Below are 14,444 nucleotides of genomic sequence, written 5' to 3' on the forward strand. Positions count from 1 at the left end.
GTGAAGAAACTGTGCAAGATTTCTTCTATGGAATCTTTGAGCCATGCAAACATCTAACCCAGCGTTAGGGAGAAGATGTGGACTTCAAACTTGCATTATAAAAAGAAAAGAAGAGGTATTTAATGACCCTTTAAAAAATTCCAAAGGAAGAAAACCTGTGCTTTTCTGCTCCCAGGAGCACATGCTTAGGAAGCCCCAGTTTAATTAAGCCAAGACTAACTTTGCCCAGCTGTCACTGGCACACTCCCAGAACCCATGAATCAGGTTATTTTTTTCCAGAGTGGACACAGAACTCAATTGAAACGTGTTCCTTGGGGGTTGTTGGGAACGACACAAAAGCAGGTGATTAGTCTTTAGAAGCCCAAGGAGGATGCAGAAAAGGCCGAGCAAGGTCAAGTGGCCTTTGCAGAGGGGAGCTAGGCACACCAGCCAGTCACTGCAGACAGAGCAGCTTTCACCTGCAGGCCTAAGGGCCGGGCTCGCTTGCATCCCTCCCCTGGGAAGCCAGGTGTGAGGTCGCCACGCATGAGCAGAGTGAAGTCAAATTTGTGTTTCTTGTGTTTCATGTAAGGCTTAGAGAAACAAGCCAACACGGGGGGGATGAGTTGTTTCTGTTTTTCCCAAGGCCCTGGGTTCTCTCTGCCCCTTTGGAAGCCCTTCCTTCTTGCTGTCATCCCGGCTGGACCCCGGGCGGCACGGGGGGTGGTAGCATTCAGACACCAGAGCATCGACACTAACCTGAGAAGTAGCCGCAGGTGAGCTAGCTTCCTTACCACTCACTGCCGCCCTCTCACTGGCTGTGTCTTCTGCCCCTTCTGCCTTCCGCACATTCGGATCCTCAGAACCTGAAGGCCCTACGTGCCCCAGACCTTCGCTCCCTGGGGTGGAAGGGGGGTTTGTGGTGGTTTTCCGCGTTTGGCCTTTATACCAACTAGGGTAAAACAAGGGATCCGCAGTGTCCGTTGCTGCAGGGACTGGAGTTTCAGACTCTGTGGTCTGCTGAGAGCCAGTGGGTACAACCTCCCCCTTCATAGGACAGATACATTCAAAAGTAAAAAAAAAAAAAAAAAAAAAGAAGAAGAAGAAAAAAAAAAGGCAGTTGATTTTAGATTTTAGTTCCCTTGCGGTTTGAAAACTGATAGGTCTCTGCGCAGTGCCCGATCTAGTGCAGGTTTCAGCTCACCCCACCCTCCGCAAGCACTAAAGGCAAGAATGCAGCTAGCGGCCCTCTGTCTCAGCATCTGCACGTGCCCCCTCTTCTTTTCTGGGCTTGTCTTTCAATACAGATGGTGGCCTGGGCAGGCAGAAAGCAGAAGCCTAAAACAAAGGTTGCTGATAGAATATCAGATATGGGAGAAAGGGCAAATTATTGACAGGCATTCATTTATTTTTATGTTATATGTGGGCCCCCAAAACCTCTTTTCTAAAACCAAAAATTGATCAAACCCAACTCTCATTTAGTTACCATGCCACTTTCGATTTCAGTGCAATTGGTATACCCAGAATTTCAAGATTCTAGGAGCTATAAATAGTATTTTAGCCCAGTTTCCTATGGAGACAGAGAGCATAGGATATAATTCCGTCTCTGATTTCCCTCTCCGAGGTTTTATTGCTATAGATAATTCCGATCCACTTTAAAACCAGGACTTGTTTTTCTTTTTAATGCATCTTCATTGTCTACAAACTCAACAGGTTGGGATCTGTCTGCTAAAGGTGTCATGCAGTCAGTACAGAGGCTTGAACACCAAACAGTGACATCTTAGAAACATAATGTCAGTCAATCAAGTACAGTATCTGGGATGAGCTAATTTCCTAAGAAATTTTTAAAAACAATTCTGTCAACACATAATCTCATCAAATGACAGATACACAGAAAACTAAGCTTCATCTATTTGCTCATGGAACAAAAGCTATAGCTCTGTTTCAGGGTAAGCAACAGGGACATAAACTAGCACGGGTTCTCTGTTTAGTTCCTTTATTACCTACAGAAAATTCAAAGTTCCAAAAGTATAACCATTTTTATTTCTCAACCTATATCCTACATCTGTACTCAATCCTCATGATATCAGCTCTCTGTGAACTACCATGTTACACACACACACACACACACACACACAATTTCCAAAGAGTGCCTCAGATTTGAGGGTGTCATTGGTGAGAAAATCATGTGAAACTAAGTCTTGCCAACCAGTTATAACCACAGAGAACCTGCTGAATCACCTAGAGGACTTTCTCCCTGACACTGTGACTGCCCTGAAATCTTTTGTCTTCCACATACTAGTGTCTGGCATAGAGTTTCCTTTCCTTGAGGTAGAATAAATTGTTCAGGCTGTTCAGCGAGGAAGCACGCATGCGTGGCCTGTAAGAAGGAGCTCAGGAACGGTTACCTGTGTCACCGGGGCATCCGCAGCAGGTGGCAGGGCTGGGGGAGGCTCTGGGGCAGCCTGGAGCTCTGAGGTGGGCGGACGGGACTCCAGACCTTTCTCTGGGGTTTCATCTCCTCCTGATGACTCTGTTCGAACATTTTCCGCCTCTTCCACTTCTACTCCCTCTTCTCCCTCTCCCTCCCCTTCTTCTCCTCCTTCATCTTCATCTTCTGCTAAGGCAATGCATTTTCGTATCGTTATGATTTTACCACTGCGGCCACGAAAAACACTACTGGCCACTATTTATAGCTCAGGTTAAGGTCAGGGCTGGGGAAATCCTGTCCATCAGACACTTAACTGTAGCCCGAGTACGCCACGGGCGGGGGCGGGGGCTCGTGCTTCTACGTAAATGTGGACAAAAGTGAGAAAGGCTCCAATCATCACCATCCTCCTTGTTCCCCTCGCCAGTACAGAGCCCTGTCCTCACCACCGTGCACCATCCACCTGACCCCCGGAGGCTGTCCTCATTTTTATCATGCTCTGTCACATTCGCAAGCTCCCGGAGGGCGTCACTTATTTACCTCTCTCAAATTAAATGGAAACACAACTCTCTTCCCTATGTCAGAAAACACCGGCCCTGTTTAATTGATCACATTCTTTGTTCAGTGAATGCTGACTTTTGCCACAGTTAACGCCACGACTCTTTTCTTAACCCACTGATCTTAGTATTTCCTCAGGCGATATTAATGAGAGACGATATTAAGGATTTTTTAAAAAAGATTCATCCCGAAGATTTGCTTCTAAAGTTCTCTCTGTGGGCGCTGATACAAGTTTATGGCATTATAGTGGTCGAGCCAAGGAATCTCATCATCTAAATGGGCTCCTCTTTTCAACTCTTTCATCGGGATCAATTTCCAAGCGTGGCATTTCTAGGCCAAATGATAGGGATGTGTTTAGAACTCACTGAGTGCATCTGATCACATAGCCTCAGTTTTACTTCCGGGTGTGACTTACGCTATGACCCATTGCTTTTCTTGCCCTCTAGAGTTTAACCGAAAGTGCTACAATGTCTAACCCAAGTGTCTACTATGTTTTACTTATATCTCATCCTTAACCTTGTACCTGATGACACTTCACTTTATTATCATTATGGCTCGCACCTTGTGTAGGGTTGAAGTTGAGATACTACCGTCACCATCAATGATTAAATATTTGACAACCCAGAGTTAAATACCTAATACCAGAATTATAATAAGCACTGTGATATGCAAAGCTAAATAAACACCGTCAACAAACTATATGATTCTGTCATGAAATCGAGCTTCACGTTGGATTATGATCCTTGTAAAGCTGTCGACATCCACTGAGGAGATGATCCTGAATCCCCCTTTCCTCCCACTGAACCCATCTGACGCTTTCACACACCTGCAATTTTGGCCAAATGGTCACAAGAATAACAAACCTCTGTAAAAATCAATTCCGCGTATTACTTTTTCTTCTCTACTGAGGTTGACTGCAAAGTGGTTCAAGTTCTCATAACCATGTTCTATTTTCTCCATCTGAAATGCCTTCGATGCTTCAGAAATTCTGCAACAAAGACAAGTTGCCACTTTCTGTCACTGTGTAAAGTTTGATAGCCTTGGGTAAAAATGAAAAGTATACTTTTTTTCATGAAATGAAAACTACTTACTTTTGTAACAGGGTTTTGGCATTCTGTGGAAGCAAACGAAAGACAAGCCTACTTAAATTCATTTCATCAAAGACGGTGTTGAGATTTAATTCTTTCCTTTGCTGACTCTGAACATCTCATAGCTTAGTTTCTAAGTGCTGTAAAGAACTGCTGTTTTATACCAGAACCCTTTCATATTTAAGCAATGCCATGGTCCCTTAAATATATGCTTATGAAATAGTTTAAACAGATGGAGATATAAGCACATATATTTTGGTTGAGAAGATAGATCAAAATGAGATGTACAGAAAATAACGAAAATGTGATGACAGCTTTTCAGGATCATCTCCCCACCGTCTTGGTTTGTTTCCTCAGGGGCCAAAGGGGTACTTACCTGCAGAAACACTGCCATTTCTGGCTCATCCATGAACTGTATTCCTGACTCAACCAACTTTGACACGTTCTCCAAATGGTCAGAATACTTTTTGATGAGAGCACGGACATGTTCCAGCTTCTCCTCTTGGGTTCGGGTGATGACTTGGGTCATTTCATTCTTCCTCTCCTCCAAGATGCCATACAGGTAATCAAACTTCTCACAAAGTTCCTGTTTCTGTTTTCTGCAGCATTCCTGTTAGTTGGGTTAGCTAATGTTAGAAAGTGTTCAAAAGAGTGTCTATCTGGAGAAATCACCTGGACATTTCGGGAGAAAAGAAAATTTACTTACGTAGGATATTTTTTTCTTTTCCCTTAGCCTGTCCCTTAGGTATACATACCCACTGTGTTGTTGATGTGTTGAAAATCCCATTTTTATCATATTTGATACTTAGACCATCCCAAATCAATCAAATTGGCTAAATAGATGGATGATTTTTTGTTTTTTGGGCCGCATCACATGGTTTGTGGGATCTTAGTTCCCCGACCAGGGATCGAACCCAGGCCACGGCAGTGAAAGCGCCGAGTCCTAACCACTGAACCACCAGGGAATTCCCTGGATGATTTTTCAGTCTTCTGTTCTTTATAAGTGGAGAATTTCACAGAAATTAGGACAGATTTGGTTTTAAATTATTTTATATTTTCTTTGGAATGAGTATATGTGTGTATTTGGAAAAAACCATGGTACTTCCTGATTAGTACCCTTCAGACTCTGTCTGCTCCATCTACATTGCTGTTGTCCTAGTTTCAGTCCTGGAGCTGAAGGATGTAGATTCTGGAGCTTCCCAATGGCCTCTGTATCTGGGGTTCCCTCCTTCCAGTCAGCTCACACACTGGAGCCAAACTCGTTTCCCTGGCGTACAGTGCTTCTTCTTTACTGTGACTCCCCACTGCTCAAAGAATAACGTTTGACTTCATAACGAGCTTTCAAGCCTGTCCATGACCTGTTTCCACCTTTCCTTCATAATAGTCTACTATCCTCCATCACATATCCTTTGTCCAGCGAAAAATGAACCACTCGCTTTCTTTGCTCGTGCTCTCCCCTCTGTTTAGAATGTTTTTCCCCAATTCACAGTTGCAAACTCTAAGCAATCTTAAAAGGCACTGTTGACATACCGCTTCTTCCATAAAGAATCTCTATGACTGAATGTCATCTTTTAATCCTCTGAAATCCTATAATGGTTACTATGTATGGCATATACCTGTAGCCACCAGGTCCTCTATGTATCCAGTACTGTCCAAGAGAGGGAAATACTGGATCTAGTCTTTGATTCCTAGAGAGAAGGTTTGCATATGAGGTCAGGCTTGTGCACTTGCATTGTGTGGCTGAAGTATCTCCCATTCCATCCAGCTCCCTTTACTCTGAATCCATGTTTAAGCCCTAATTAACTTTCCAGTTGGCCTTGTCATTGGCCTTTTAGTTTTCCAAGTTCCAGTAAGCTTGGTGTGTGTGTGTGTAGGCCAATATCCTTGGACCCGACCATCTCTGGGTCCGAGACCTTTACAACTTAGAGCAGGTTTTGAGCCATGATGATCCAACCTAGGTCTCCTGCCTGGTAGGGGCTTCTTGTGAATCCAGCCATTTATCTCTGACATCTCCAACCTTTTTGTTTGTTTTTTGTGGTACGCGGGCCTCTCAATTCTGTGGCCTCTCCCGTTGTGGAGCACAGGCTCCGGACGCGCAGGCTCAGCAGCCATGGCTCACGGGCCCAGCCGCTCTGCGGCATGCGGGATCTTCCCGGACCAGGGCACGAACCCGTGTCCCCTGCATCGGCAGGCGGACTCTCGACCACTGCGCCACCAGGGAAGCCCTGACATCTCTGACCTTTGTATGACCCTTATTACATGTTTTTTCATTTTAGTAAACATTGGTCTCTTTGATGTCATGTGTCACTTTCTTCCTTTCTTAAATATCTAAACTATGGTCTCCTTGAGGATAGAATCTGGGTCTGCCTAGGACACATACCACTTTGGATAGTAGATGCTCAGTAAATCTCCATTGAATAGATTTTTTTAAATGATGTTTTATCTTCCCACAATTTATCTACTATCCCAGAGTAAGCAGGGGAGGATGACCCAAACCAAATTGTTGATTATGAAGATACTCCTCAAATGTGCAAGAAATACATCCCTCACCCTATTGCCTCCTTTGGACGCAGTCAATTCTCATCACAGTTTCCAACCAATTATAATTATAATGCACAAAGGAGAGCCAATGGTTCAAATTATTTTATTAGTGAATAATAGCTATTGCTGTCATCCACCCATCCATTCATTCATTTAACAAACAGTTCTTAAGTGGGACATTTGTGTCAACCACTATCCAGGGCTCTGGTGATCCAACAATGAATTAAACATAGTTCTTGTTCTCAAGGAGCTCACAGTTTACTTAATGGGAAAGACTATGGGCCAGTAGTGATAGTAATACGACCTAGCAGCCTGAAAAGTCAAACTATGTTAGAGATTCATACCAGGTTTTATAGAAGCATAGAGGTGGGGCCTTAATCAACCCTCTGTGTGGGCGGGGACCATTTGAGGGGAGCAGGGAGGGGTTGCCTCAGAAAACACTTCTTAGAGGAAGTGGTGCCCGAGTTTGGCCATAAAGGATGAGTAAGAGCAGAGGAAGTACAGGGAGGGGATGAAAATGCTTGCGGTCCCGGCAGTTGTCAAAGTAATAGGACAAGGGCCCACGCAGAATGTCCAGACATGGAAATTGCTGGACTTGCCAAATTTCCATCCATTTAGCTTGAGATTTGGACCATTATGAGGCCTAGGAACTGCAGCCTGTTAGTATCTTCCCAATCAAAATTTCTTCCATTGTAGTACTTACTGTTCTAAGCTTACAGGCAACCATGTGCCCACTGCATTTCTCAAATACGCCTCTGATGTCCAGAAGCTCTGCTGTTTTCGGTGATCATACATTGGTTTCTAGCTTATTTTTCTAAAACAAATTGTGCACTTGAAACATTTATAATGAATACTATATTAAGATGTATTATTGGTAGAATATCTTTGTTTCATAAAAGTTTTCTTCTATATGATTTAATATGTGTGAACATTCAAGCCTATGAAAGCCAATGATTTGCAGTGAGAGCGATGTGAAGTCAAGTGTCACAGCTAGTGTATTCTCTTAAGTCAAATAAAAATTAGATCACTTATTTCAGCCATCTAAAATTTACTTAGTGGTTTAAACAGGAAAGCTACTTTATTCTTATATTATTTTGAATTCCAAGTATTATTTTATTTCTATTCTGCTTTTTTAATGATTTGTACTATATTGAACTTTAATAAAATTACTGTCATTTTAATAGCAACTGTCATTTGCTTATACTTTACAGTGTAGGAAATACTACCCCATGCATAGTATATGCTTAATTATTATTACATGACTACATAGTGTGTAAAGCACTTATAATATTACCTGGCACATAGTAGGCACTATGTCAGTGTTTGTTAAATTTAGATTCAATTTTCCTTAATTTGAGCCATTCAACTGTAGAATTTTCAAGCTGCACGGACTACCAGAAGTAACCTGCTCCAAACTAACCATTTCACCTATGTGGAGACTGAAACTTGGCAGAGTTAAGTCACTTTCTCAAGCCATTTACTGTTAGTGCCTGGTATAGAGCCAAGGTCTCTGAACTCCTGGGTCATTGCCACTCCCATCACACAGTTGTGATATACTCTAAAGTATCTTGGAAAAAAAAATGTGTGACCTGCTTATGTACTGAATATATACCTTTTAACAAATCTACCGTGCTGAAAGTAGGCTTTTAAAGGCAAGAATCCTCAAATTGTTTCAGAAATATATTCATTATAATTCTTTCAACAAAATTCACTAAGTGCTTACTATGTATCAGGCATTATAAGATCTAAAAGCTGGCCATACTTTCCCAGTGTTCAGGGGGATGGTAGAAAAATTATCGTATTTTCTAATTTCTAACAGAAAAAAACACTTCTGTTTTTTCTCTTGCTGAACTTGCCTTTAATATAATTCTATGCAAAATATGTAAGAGTTGGACAACTCTGTTTCTAAAAGAGGAAAAATGCATGCTCCTTTTCTGGAATTATGAAATCGGTACTTTGGTACTTACAAACTTTTAGAAATTCACTTAAGATGTTCAGGTTACCCTAATGTCAGATTAGAATGAAAAAACAGAAATACTCCATGAAATTGAAATTCTTCTATTTTTCACGCATACTCTTTGAGGTAGAAGCAATACACGAGATACTAACATGGTCACCCTTCAATCTTTCTAGGCTAGGAGACCTTCAAAAGTGCGGTGAAAGTCAGTGAATTTCAAACAGCTCAGTTTATCAACTTGTCCTGTGAGGTAATTAGGGAACAGGTGTATATGCTGTAAGAAAAAAACAAAAACAAAAAACCACACTCTCAGAGGCCAACTTGCTACTGACAGTGATTGATTACTCTGATATCAGTACCTACTGTGCCTTTGTAAGTGTGGACCTGAAATGCTTTTAACAGAGTCTTTCTAGCAACATAAAAATGGAATGGAAAAAACGTGGACCTCTGCATCATCAAAACCTCTTCAGAGAGTACACTTTAAAGGATGATTGTTGCCTGCAAAAGCATGATAGCAACCATGTTTATCTCTTCTGCACAAAAACTTCCTCACCTCAAAGATTTCTCCTTGCTTTTATCATGCCTTGCATTTATTTGAGTAAAAAGGCATGTATCTTTAAGCCCAGTTCCAGGCTGTGTACCTCCCCCCATTTCTCTGTATACTAATTGAATCAACATCTATACATTCTGAACTTTCAAGTTTATTTTTTCAAATATTGTCCATTTTATTCCTTTTGATGCCTGTAGTTCCTATGTCCCCTCTATGTGGGGTGTGGTGTTGGATGTGTGTGTGTGTGTATGCGCACACATGTTTCTGCATGAGTGTGTTTAGCAATTGAAGTAACTTCCATCATAAATGCACTGGTGTTGGCCTCCAAGCGCGCTGTGATGCAGAGCCTCTGGCTGCACCATGACCTTCCTCCTGGGGCTGCCAAGACAGTTATGTTTATATTGATTTATGTAGAAGAACAAATTAAACTTGTCTGTCATACTTTAATGGAAATAAAATCCATCCCATCTCTAGGGAGAACCCAGTATGGAGGCAATATACCAAAAAGGGGTGATTTTATAAAAGGAAGACTAGTTTGCCCACATTGAAATGGTAAAATGATGACAGGTAGAATATTAGTTTCTAACCAATGCCATAATATCTGGATGAAAAGGAAAACATTGAGTAGTCATTTGGTTGTTTCCTTAGAAGTGAGTAGATAACCTTCAACATTTATCTTAAAAACATTGTTTAGATGTTGCCTTTATAGAAATGTTAAAACTGACAGATTCTCATTTTTAGCCATCCTTATATTTTAGTGGCAATAAGAAAAAATAAGATACATGACTGCAAAGAGAAGTTTTCATGGAAAAAAAATCAGCGATAGATGATCGTATACTAAAGAGTAGATAGCCTGCCAAGCAAAGCACCGTTATGCGGTTTTATCATTAGATTTTCCGTGGTTCACCCTTTCCCCAGGCACTTTTATACTCTTTGAAAACAATCTTGTTTTTTGTTTGTCTTATTGTCTAACTCCTCTACTGGAATAAAACCTTCTTAAGGGCAGGAACATTTTCTGTTTATCTCATCTTTATCTATTTCCCAGCATTACATGTGCAGAATATGGCATATTCTGCATATATGTTTGAACGATTGGATGAATGAATGATATATGAATTGTATTTAGGAATAGTCAGCCCTCACTCACAAGTTCCTACTTTGTTCTGTTCCCAAGACATAGGTATTTAAGTGGATACTCCAAACCTCTTCTTCTTTCAACACTCAAAAGAAAACAGCAAAAAATAGCTAGGCAACTTCAGGGAAGACATTTAACTCAGGACAGTTTTTTTTTTAATGTGTACAAGAAGGGATGGGATTGGATGATTGCTAAGGTCCCTTCCCACTCTACAGTTTCAAGGCTCTACAACTTCAGGTAAATGTGGAGTTATTTGGAGCCTTTAGACTATAAAGTGCCTCTTTATATATGTAAAATGCCTTTTTCCACTCATGGCAAGTTTCAGAGTGGTCATCACAGCACTGAGATGTGAATTACACATCCTAGCCCAGCAATGTCAGTCCCAGGTTTGGAATGTGCCAAGGCCACCACAGGAAACCTAAGACAATTGTGACCACTGCTCTTACCATGTAAGGAGCGTAGCTCTGTGACCAAAATAGAGCTGAAGATAAGCTCTGAGTCCCATCACTTGTCAGTGAGCAACTGTGGCTCTACTCGGCCCATTCATATCTACACCACATTCCTCAACTTTTGAGACACCCTTGTTCAAAACAGCAGCTCTGGGTCTGGAAGGGCCCACTCAGCTTCATTTGACATATGGTACTTCAAAATTCCCTTCATTAAACCAAACAGGGTTTCCTTCCCTTTCCCCTTAACACCCCTGTCCCCCCAAAAAAAATCAGACAGTAGATTAATAATATTAAAGAAAGAACTATATTAGGGTAGGAAGATTCTCCTGAGGAATTCAAGTCCAAGCCTTCATTGGTAAAGCCCAATTCCAATTACGAGCACATGACAGAAGCCCCATGAGTGCAGACTAGGATGAGAACCCAGGTCTCTGACAGGCTGCCCTAGAAAAGGGGCAGACAAATTAGAAAAATATCATCCCTCAAGGCACACAGACTGGAGTTCAGCCCCTCCCCCGTCCACTCAGTGTCTCTGTGCAGGGCTTAGTGGAAGAACTCTATTCAATGGCCATGGGTCTCAGGACTCCCAAACTTATGCTCTTTTCCACCATGTTGCATTACCACCCACTTCGTGTTAGAAGAATAATTATGTTATAACTTATGGCATTTCAATTCTTATTCCTGGGTTTCTTGGTATTAGGGGTTCTCTGGACTAGTCCAGATCATTTAGAAGATCCTTGAGAAATCCTCTGAAGGCTGAGGGTCAGGTGAGCCTGCGCTGACTTGAGCCCCATGGTGCAGCGAAAGCAGACCAAGGCAAGCTGAGCAGCTGTTTCATTCACTCCCGTCTGCTGTTGGATAATCAGCATGTTTCCTGGAAGGGGCTCAGCCTCCCTTTGTTGCCAGTATCTCTGGTTATCACAAAGCCTCAAAGAATAGAGCTAATATCTACTTCCATTCATTTTCGATCTTTCCCACTGCAGGGAGTTGCTTCACCCTGCCATAATAATTGACCAAGACCTTGAGGTCTTATTCCGACACCATTTAAAAGATGCTCCAGATGCTCCAGTGGTTCAAACAATTATTAGCATCATTAGATTCAGTGTACTCTTTCCACAGCAATACAAGGTGACACTTACGGAGCCCCCAGCATGTGCCTCTTAGTCATCACAGCAGCACTGTGAAGGTTTATTAACCCCCCTGTACCACTGAGGGAGTTGAGGGATGGGGAGAGGAAGTAACTTGACCAAGGTCATATCATTAAATGGCAGAGCCAAAATTCAAACTCTGAAATCTGTTCTTTAAGCATATGTCATAATTCTGGCATGCTTATTAGAACGATTCTTACTCTAGTCATACTTCATATTTGTAACTGCATGGACAATGTCTCAAAGCTGTTTGGTTAAAATCATTGATTTGGAAATATAATGGATTTGTTGTCATTGCAAAATCATTGGAGGATTTTATTAAAGGTGCCGTTTTTCAGATACTGGAAATGCTCAAGATCAAATAGTTATGATTCAGCTTGTAGCTGTTTCCCCTAGACGGACGTCCACGCAGAACAACATTATTTCTAGGCCGATCTGCCTCGGGACGGCTAGTGTGAGTAGCCTTCTCTCTTGGGTTTCCAGTGACCTAGGATAAGCGCCGTTTGGAAAGACTACAAGAGGGAGGTTACGTTTTCTAGGGATGAGGAATGAAAGTCAAGCACGTTTTTCTGGAAGCAGAGAGCTCCCGAGGCAGTGCAATTCTCCACCCCCGACCAGCAGTCCCCCTACTCTGTCCCAACCCATCCCAGAACAGCTCCAGGCCTGGAGAGGCAAGTGTAGCTTTAGATCTTGCTGGGCTCGTCTAGAACAGCCCAGAAGGCCCTCCAACAACCTGCAATCACAAGCTCTGAGAACGTTTCAGGCTGAGCCACCTCGGTCAGGAGGGCTAAGAAGACTGCAGGTTCCTCCATCCCCCATCGGCCCACAGCAAAGAGGGAATGCCACTCCTCCCCAACTCAGTTCAAATTCCCTTTTGTGACTGTGGTCCGTCTCAAAGCCACTCTCATCATCAATGCAAACTCACATCAACTGCACACATTGTGTTTAAAGGATTACAAGGAGTCCCCAGCGTGATTTATCCTAAGCTCAGCAGCTCTCCAGGGCTGATCCTGGGCCGGCTGCCTGCCCAGGCCAGCCCTGCAAGACATTACATGAATAGGGACAAAATTAGACATTTGCAAGGGCAGGTGTCAGGGCCCCGAGTGGGAGGCCATGTAATTAGGGAAGGATAGTGCCCACCCCAGGGGCTGCTCCATTTCCTGTCCCTATGGAGCTCTTCACCAATCAGAAAAGAGAATTCTTCAAAAACAGCTCCCCACCCCCTGGCTGGGAGCCGCCGATGGCTTCTCGGAAAATGTTTCCAGGCAGGTGATGAGCAGAGCCACAAAGGGAAACAACCACCCCAGGCAGGACAGGAGACACAGGAGCTCTGTGACCCTGACCCCTGGTACAGAATTCACCTGCTTGGTGAGGTAGACCCCAGTGCGCTTCACTGCCCTGCCCTGGTGCTTGGCCTGCTGATAGGACCCTGGCTCTGCGGGAGGCCACATAAGCGATTCCAGGTGCACGATGGGGCCATTTATAGCTGTGTCTCTGTCCTCAGGGCCTCTTCAAATGGAAGGTATTTGCATCAAGTAGGAATCATAAAATCAGAGACCTCTGGGGGGCTCTGAGCCAATCCCTATGTTTCCAGGTGAGCCACTTAAACTGATCTGAAAGAACTGTGCTTATCTGAGCCCTATTCATTCATGTATCCTTTCTTTTATTGGTTATTTTAAAAATCTCAGGCTTCCTTTAGAAAAATGTGAAATACAGGCATATATAAGGAAGGCCTTGAAAATCACCTGTCATCCCACTATTCCCTGCTCTTACACTTTTGGTTTCTGGCATGTTTTCCCCCTATGAATACAGACATTCTGTCCTGTTTATATACCACGTCTTCATCTTATTTCCTTAAGTTAAAATCCCAGGGGTGAATGAAATGCGTAAAGGGGATGGACTCCTCCTGACAATTTGCTGACTCACCTTGAAGCCTCCTGGGGCAAAATTACACAGCTTCCTCTGGGGAACTGTGAAAATACTCGTAAAAGTGTGTACACTGGACCAATGTTTTTATCAGTAACAATAGGGGTTGTAATCCTGACCTTCACTCTCAGGAAGTTCTTTCTGATATCTACAGTTAATCCCTTCTGCGGGCTTAACTTCAAACCTGTTCCTTCTTGTCTTGTTCTCAATGAAAGAACAAACAGCTGCTTCCCACTGTGCCCCTGACAGGCCTCCAGGAAGAAAACCTGTTGTCAAGTCTCTCCTCGCCCTCTGTGTCCTCCGGTGCTGCCTAAATGGAGCAGAGCCCTTTGCATTTGCTCAAGGCCCAGCGTGCCGCACAGGACTTTTGTCGTTTGTGTTCTCCAGCCTCAACGTCCCCGACAGAAAGCCTGTTCCCCTGACAGAGGACTCTGATGAAGGTGCGAGCAGAGACCAGCATAGAGATGACCTCACTTGTCCACAAGCAACACATTCCTATTTATACACTCGAGACTCAGTGTGGTACCACACTGAGTGCTGATTCATGGCCTAATGATTAAGTTGTACTTGGCCTTTACTGTGAATACGTAAAAAGAAAAAAAGTTTATATTGTCCATTTCAGAATCTCTTTGAGCTCTTCAAGAGAAAACTGTCCTTCTATAAATGGATTCCAGATCCATCATGAATC

The 14,444-nt window shown here is 42.9% G+C and overlaps 1 protein-coding gene across 3 annotated transcripts in view; it reads right to left on the bottom strand.

Annotated features, from left to right (window-relative positions):
• The window catches only part of TRIM55 (tripartite motif containing 55), a 41,478-nt gene that overhangs the window by 15,878 nt on the left and 11,156 nt on the right, over window positions 1-14,444 (bottom strand). The window contains exons 5-9 of one of the 3 annotated variants that reach the window (XM_022595375.1): window positions 4,430-4,663; window positions 4,057-4,079; window positions 3,829-3,953; window positions 2,388-2,596; window positions 739-1,026 (exon numbers count right to left, since the gene is read on the bottom strand). In XM_022595375.1, coding sequence (XP_022451083.1) covers window positions 739-1,026; window positions 2,388-2,596; window positions 3,829-3,953; window positions 4,057-4,079; window positions 4,430-4,663 — 879 coding nt within the window. The remainder of the gene's footprint in view (window positions 1-738; window positions 1,027-2,387; window positions 2,597-3,828; window positions 3,954-4,056; window positions 4,080-4,429; window positions 4,664-14,444) is intronic. The other 2 variants (XM_089899073.1, XM_022595376.1) reach the window with 2 other exon arrangements.

Source organism: Delphinapterus leucas, chromosome 17, assembly GCF_059928025.1.
Source record: "Delphinapterus leucas isolate spDelLeu-1000000601 "Yukka" chromosome 17, BTC_Dleu_Yukka2, whole genome shotgun sequence".
Taxonomy (NCBI): domain Eukaryota; kingdom Metazoa; phylum Chordata; class Mammalia; order Artiodactyla; family Monodontidae; genus Delphinapterus; species Delphinapterus leucas.